The sequence below is a fragment of the Conger conger genome, chromosome 13 (assembly GCF_963514075.1).
Source record: "Conger conger chromosome 13, fConCon1.1, whole genome shotgun sequence".
NCBI lineage: Eukaryota > Metazoa > Chordata > Actinopteri > Anguilliformes > Congridae > Conger > Conger conger.
In genome coordinates, this window is record NC_083772.1 from 751,921 (window position 1) to 759,420 (window position 7,500).

The 7,500-nt window shown below is 50.8% G+C and overlaps 1 protein-coding gene across 1 annotated transcript in view; it reads left to right on the forward strand.

Moving 5' to 3' along the window:
- Positions 1 to 7,500, forward strand: part of rsrc1 (arginine/serine-rich coiled-coil 1) — a 163,453-nt gene that overhangs the window by 74,847 nt on the left and 81,106 nt on the right. The window contains exon 6 of the mRNA XM_061218149.1: positions 1,025 to 1,076. Within this exon, the coding sequence (XP_061074133.1) occupies positions 1,025 to 1,076 (52 nt within the window). The remainder of the gene's footprint in view (positions 1 to 1,024; positions 1,077 to 7,500) is intronic.

The window sequence follows — 7,500 nt, forward strand, 5'->3', positions numbered from 1 at the left end:
CAGTGGGCACTTTTAGGTATTTATTAGACTTATTGTTTAGTCTTCTGCTGCTGCAGCCTATACACTTGAATTTTTGACACGTTGTGTGTTCTGAGATGCTCTTCTGCATACCACTGTTGTAATGTGTGGTTATTTGTGTTACTGTCACCTTCCTGTCAGCTTTGACCAGTCTGGCCCTTCTCCTCTGACCTCTCTCAGTACCAATGTGTTTCTGCCTGCAGAACTTCTGCTCACTGGATGTTTTTCGAACCATTGTCTGCAAACTCTAGAGACTGTTGTGCATGAAAATGTCACTTAGATCACATTTCTTCCCTGTTTTGTCATTTGGTCTGAAAAACAACTGAATCCTTAGTTGCTGCCAGGTGATTGGCTGGTTAAAACAATTAACAAGCTGGTGTACAGGTCTACCTAATAAAGTGCTCACTGAGTGTATGTACTATTTTATTTTTTACCGTAGATATAAAGGAAGGCATATATGTACTGTGTCTTATATTGCTTTTGATATCCCCACTGAGGACTCTCTTTGGGTTTTGGTACAATTGATGAGAATCTCAGTGGGAATTTTGATGTGAATGTTGGTGGGAATGTAGTAAATGGAATATTGGTTGGTATGTGGGAATGTTGGTGGGAAAGCTGATAGGAATATTGATGGGAGTGTTGGTGAGAATGTTGGTGGGAATGCTGATGGGAATGTTGGTGAGAACGTTGGTGGGGGTTTTGGGAACACAGTTAGGGGCACAGTGTTATCTCTGTGAGAACATTGGTGGGGGTTTTGGGAACACAGTGAGGGGCACAGTGTTATCTCTGTGATCAGCTCTGCGTGTGGATGGGCAGACGGCATGATGAACATGTTTTCCTCACAGCTGGTTTAGATTTCAGAGCCAGATTACCTGCAGAGCTGCTCTTACAGCAGGGGCTGCTGTGTCTGCAGCAGTGTGTGTAACGTCCCGTCGATTTTCCCATTCTTACTGAGCTGTGCTCTCTCTCTCTCCCCCCTCTCCCTCTCTCTCTCCCTCTCTCTCAGACTCCGGTAGAGAAGGCGAAAGCAGCACTCCAGCTGGTTCTCCAGGCTGCAGGTAGGTGGATGTTTCACAGATGAACACAAACGCACACGCTGGAGTTACCATTAAAACCAGCGGAAATGTGCTTCTCTCTGATTGGTTCAGTATGTCCGTGTGGGGGGAATGTGCTTCTCTCTGATTGGTTCAGTATGTCCGTGTGGGGGGAATGTGCTTCTCTCTGATTGGTTCAGTATGTCCGTGTGGGGGGAATGTGCTTCTCTCTGATTGGTTCAGCATGGCCGTGTGGGGGGAATGTGCTTCTCTTTGATTGGTTCAGTATGTCCGTGTGGGGGGAATGTGCTTCTCTCTGATTGGTTCAGCATGGCCGTGTGGGTTTTTTGCTGAATATTGACCTGCTGCAGCGGGCATTTAAAGAGCTCCATTGGGAATGGTGTTGGGGGGGAGGGAACGCTCCTATATCCTGGAACACTGCGTTCTGTGCAAGTGGCACTTCACTTTCAAAGGTCATTTCTGTATCAAACAAAACACCGGCAAAACTAAACTTCAGTGAAAAATACATGAATAGAATGTATAGGTATTCTGCAATTAATACTCATGTCCTTAAGAAATGGGAGCTGAGAACAGCAAGTGCCTGAGTGAAGAACGGAGAGGTGAAGAGCGGGTGAGGAAGTGAAGGAATAGGGTCTGATTTCAGAAGAAGGGAGGAGAGGGAAGACCAGCAGCCATATCAACTGATGATTCATTTTGTGGAGCTGAGAGGCTGTGGAAGCACATTGTGTGGAGCTTCCTGTTTACTGAGAGTGCAGGTGGAGATGCACTTCCTGTTTACTGAGAGTGCAGGTGGAGATGCACTTCCTGTTTACTGAGAGTGCAGGTGGAGATGCACTTCCTGTTTACTGTGAGTGCAGGTGGAGATGCCCATTTGAAGCTTTGTACACCCACATGTATGCACACGCCATGCACACATATACGCACACACACACACACACATGCACACACGTGTTCATAGCTTAGCTGTATATGATGTTTAGCCAATATTCTTGCAGCAAAACCTCATTAAAGCCGCAGAATCAGGACTCATATTTCTTCATTTGCAGTGTATACACGCTGTGCTGGATCATTATCAGCCAGATGTGGTGTTTTAGAGTCGCACGCAGCGATGCAGTGTTCCGCAGTGTTCCGCAGGGTTCCGCAGTGGTTCCACAGTGTTCCACCTTCCGTCTCCAAGCCACCAGCCCTGCAGGCATCGTCCCCATGGCGACCCTTGTAGTGACCAATAGTTGCTTGCTTGCTAGTTTTCTTGTTGGTTTGGGTCACGCTGAAAGTGGCTGGCTACACAATATTCTTACTCTACAAACAGCTTTCCAAAAGAAGTGTGGGGAAACCAAAACATCTGTTTATTAAAGAACGGAAATAATAATAATAATGTGTTGAACTGAATCACTAATTATGTCTAACTTACTGTCACATAGCATCCTTTAGTGATTTAGTTCCAGACACACCTATTACATTACATGACATTAATGGCATTTGGCAGACGCTCTTACCCAAAGTGACGTACAGTTTATTAGACTAAGCGGGAGACAATCCTCCCCTGGAGCAATGCAGGGTAAAGGGCCTTGCTCAAGGGCCCAACGGCTGTGCGGATCTTATTCTGGTTACACCAGGGATTGAACCACCGACCTTGTGGGTCCCAGTCTTGAACATTCTAATGTGCTAAAGACAGGGAAACCTTTCTGCCTTCTTTATGCGCACATTAATCCAGAACAAAAGATTTGATTGACAGGAATGAATTCAATATAAAATAAGATGTACAAGATAGGTGCATATAATATACAATATACTTTGGCGCTCACAGCCCTGAGAGAGACACACAGTCTGCTCAGTGTGTGATTACACTTACCATGATCAGAGGAGGAGATCAGTGCTCAGTGTGTGATTACACTTACCGTGATCAGGGGAGGAGATCAGTGCTCAGTGTGTGATTACACTTACCGTGATCAGAGGAGGAGATCAGTGCTCAGTGTGTGATTACACTTACCGTGATCAGGGGAGGAGATCAGTGCTCAGTGTGTGATTACACTTACCGTGATCAGAGGAGGAGATCAGTGCTCAGTGTGTGATTACACTTACCGTGATCAGGGGAGGAGATCAGTGCTCAGTGTGTGATTACACTTACCGTGATCAGGGGAGGAGATCAGTGCTCAGTGTGTGATTACACTTACCGTGATCAGAGGAGGAGATCAGTGCTCAGTGTGTGATTACACTTACCGTGATCAGGGGAGGAGATCAGTGCTCAGTGTGTGATTACACTTACCGTGATCAGGGGAGGAGATCAGTGCTCAGTGTGTGATTACACTTACCGTGATCAGGGGAGGAGATCAGTGCTCAGTGTGTGATTACACTTACCGTGATCAGGGGAGGAGATCAGTGCTCAGTGTGTGATTACACTTACCGTGATCAGGGGAGGAGATCAGTGCTCAGTGTGTGATTACACTTACCGTGATCAGGGGAGGAGATCAGTGCTCAGTGTATGATTTCACCTGCTGGAGACTGGAGAAGTGGAGTAGAGAGGTTTTTAAAGCTCAAAACTGCTTTCCATAACGTCTCGTGTCGTGTCCCCTGATGAATCAGCCATGATGCCACGGTGACCTGAACCTGCTCAGCGCTGGGTTAGTGAGCAGTGTCCCAGCGCTGGGTTAGTGAGCAGTGTCCCAGCGCTGGGTTAGTGAGCAGTGTCCCAGCGCTGGGTTAGTGATCAGTGTCTGTGTGCTCAGTGCTGGGTTAGTGAGCAGTGTCTCAGTGCTGGGTTAGTGAGCAGTGTCTCAGCGCTGGGTTAGTGATCAGTGTCTGTGTGCTCAGTGCTGGGTTAGTGATCAGTGTCTCAGCGCTGGGTTAGTGAGCAGTGTCCCAGCACTGGGTTAGTGAGCAGTGTCTCAGCGCTGGGTTAGTGAGCAGTGTCCCAGCGCTGGGTTAGTGAGCAGTGTCTCAGCGCTGGGTTAGTGAGCAGTGTCCCAGCGCTGGGTTAGTGAGCAGTGTCTCAGCGCTGGGTTAGTGAGCAGTGTCTCAGCGCTGGGTTAGTGATCAGTGTCTGTGTGCTCAGTGCTGGGTTAGTGAGCAGTGTCTCAGCGCTGGGTTAGTGAGCAGCATGTTTCGGCTCAGTGCTGGGTTAGTGATCAGTGTCTCAGCACTGGGTTAGTGATCAGTGTCTGTGTGCTCAGTGCTGGGTTAGTGAGCAGTGTCTCAGCGCTGGGTTAGTGATCAGTGTCTGTGTGCTCAGTGCTGGGTTAGTGAGCAGTGTCTCAGTGCTGGGTTAGTGAGCAGTGTCCCAGCGCTGGGTTAGTGAGCAGTGTCTCAGCGCTGGGTTAGTGAGCAGTGTCTCAGTGCTGGGTTAGTGAGCAGTGTCCCAGCGCTGGGTTAGTGAGCAGTGTCTCAGCGCTGGGTTAGTGAGCAGTGTCTCAGCGCTGGGTTAGTGATCAGTGTCTGTGTGCTCAGTGCTGGGTTAGTGAGCAGTGTCTCAGCGCTGGGTTAGTGAGCAGCATGTTTCGGCTCAGTGCTGGGTTAGTGATCAGTGTCTCAGCACTGGGTTAGTGATCAGTGTCTGTGTGCTCAGTGCTGGGTTAGTGAGCAGTGTCTCAGCGCTGGGTTAGTGATCAGTGTCTGTGTGCTCAGTGCTGGGTTAGTGAGCAGTGTCTCAGTGCTGGGTTAGTGAGCAGTGTCTCAGCGCTGGGTTAGTGAGCAGTGTCTCAGCGCTGGGTTAGTGAGCAGCATGTTTCGGCTCAGTGCTGGGTTAGTGATCAGTGTCTCAGCACTGGGTTAGTGATCAGTGTCTGTGTGCTCAGTGCTGGGTTAGTGAGCAGTGTCTCAGCGCTGGGTTAGTGAGCAGTGTCTCAGTGCTGGGTTAGTGATCAGTGTCTCAGCACTGGGTTAGTGATCAGTGTCTGTGTGCTCAGTGCTGGGTTAGTGAGCAGTGTCTCAGCGCTGGGTTAGTGAGCAGTGTCTCAGTGCTGGGTTAGTGATCAGTGTCTCAGCGCTGGGTTAGTGATCAGTGTCTGTGTGCTCAGTGCTGGGTTAGTGAGCAGTGTCTCAGCGCTGGGTTAGTGATCAGTGTCTGTGTGCTCAGTGCTGGGTTAGTGATCAGTGTCTCAGCGCTGGGTTAGTGAGCAGTGTCTTAGTGCTGGGTTAGTGATCAGTGTCTCAGCGCTGGGTTAGTGAGCAGTGTCTCAGCGCTGGGTTAGTGATCAGTGTCTGTGTGCTCAGTGCTGGGTTAGTGATCAGTGTCTCAGCGCTGGGTTAGTGAGCAGTGTCTGTGTGCTCAGTGCTGGGTTAGTGATCAGTGTCTCAGCGCTGGGCTAGTGATCAGTGTCTGTGTGCTCAGCGCTGGGTTAGTGATCAGTGTCTCAGCGCTGGGTTAGTGAGCAGTGTCTCAGCGCTGGGTTAGTGATCAGTGTCTGTGTGCTCAGTGCTGGGTTAGTGATCAGTGTCTGTGTGCTCAGTGCTGGGTTAGTGAGCAGTGTCCCAGTGCTGGGTTAGTGAGCAGTGTCCCAGCGCTGGGTTAGTGAGCAGTGTCCCAGCGCTGGGTTAGTGATCAGTGTCTGTGTGCTCAGTGCTGGGTTAGTGAGCAGTGTCTCAGTGCTGGGTTAGTGAGCAGTGTCTCAGCGCTGGGTTAGTGATCAGTGTCTGTGTGCTCAGTGCTGGGTTAGTGATCAGTGTCTCAGCGCTGGGTTAGTGAGCAGTGTCTCAGCGCTGGGTTAGTGAGCAGTGTCCCAGCGCTGGGTTAGTGAGCAGTGTCTCAGCGCTGGGTTAGTGAGCAGTGTCCCAGCGCTGGGTTAGTGAGCAGTGTCTCAGCGCTGGGTTAGTGAGCAGTGTCTCAGCGCTGGGTTAGTGATCAGTGTCTGTGTGCTCAGTGCTGGGTTAGTGAGCAGTGTCTCAGCGCTGGGTTAGTGAGCAGCATGTTTCGGCTCAGTGCTGGGTTAGTGATCAGTGTCTCAGCACTGGGTTAGTGATCAGTGTCTGTGTGCTCAGTGCTGGGTTAGTGAGCAGTGTCTCAGCGCTGGGTTAGTGATCAGTGTCTGTGTGCTCAGTGCTGGGTTAGTGAGCAGTGTCTCAGTGCTGGGTTAGTGAGCAGTGTCCCAGCGCTGGGTTAGTGAGCAGTGTCTCAGCGCTGGGTTAGTGAGCAGTGTCTCAGTGCTGGGTTAGTGAGCAGTGTCCCAGCGCTGGGTTAGTGAGCAGTGTCTCAGCGCTGGGTTAGTGAGCAGTGTCTCAGCGCTGGGTTAGTGATCAGTGTCTGTGTGCTCAGTGCTGGGTTAGTGAGCAGTGTCTCAGCGCTGGGTTAGTGAGCAGCATGTTTCGGCTCAGTGCTGGGTTAGTGATCAGTGTCTCAGCGCTGGGTTAGTGAGCAGTGTCTCAGTGCTGGGTTAGTGAGCAGTGTCCCAGCGCTGGGTTAGTGAGCAGTGTCCCAGCGCTGGGTTAGTGAGCAGTGTCCCAGCGCTGGGTTAGTGATCAGTGTCTGTGTGCTCAGTGCTGGGTTAGTGAGCAGTGTCTCAGTGCTGGGTTAGTGAGCAGTGTCTCAGCGCTGGGTTAGTGAGCAGTGTCTCAGCGCTGGGTTAGTGAGCAGCATGTTTCGGCTCAGTGCTGGGTTAGTGATCAGTGTCTCAGCACTGGGTTAGTGATCAGTGTCTGTGTGCTCAGTGCTGGGTTAGTGAGCAGTGTCTCAGCGCTGGGTTAGTGAGCAGTGTCTCAGTGCTGGGTTAGTGATCAGTGTCTCAGCACTGGGTTAGTGATCAGTGTCTGTGTGCTCAGTGCTGGGTTAGTGAGCAGTGTCTCAGCGCTGGGTTAGTGATCAGTGTCTCAGCGCTGGGTTAGTGATCAGTGTCTGTGTGCTCAGTGCTGGGTTAGTGAGCAGTGTCTCAGCGCTGGGTTAGTGATCAGTGTCTGTGTGCTCAGTGCTGGGTTAGTGATCAGTGTCTCAGCGCTGGGTTAGTGAGCAGTGTCTCAGTGCTGGGTTAGTGATCAGTGTCTCAGCGCTGGGTTAGTGAGCAGTGTCTCAGCGCTGGGTTAGTGATCAGTGTCTGTGTGCTCAGTGCTGGGTTAGTGATCAGTGTCTCAGCGCTGGGTTAGTGAGCAGTGTCTGTGTGCTCAGTGCTGGGTTAGTGATCAGTGTCTCAGCGCTGGGCTAGTGATCAGTGTCTGTGTGCTCAGCGCTGGGTTAGTGATCAGTGTCTGTGTGCTCAGTGCTGGGTTAGTGATCAGTGTCTGTGTGCTCAGTGCTGGGTTAGTGATCAGTGTCTCAGCGCTGGGTTAATGATCAGTGTCTCAACGCTGGGTTAGTGAGCAGTGTCCCAGCGCTGGGTTAGTGAGCAGTGTCCCAGCGCTGGGTTAGTGATCAGTGTCTGTGTGCTCAGTGCTGGGTTAGTGATCAGTGTCTGTGTGCTCAGTGCTGGGTTAGTGATCAGTGTCTGTGTGCTCAGTGCTGGGT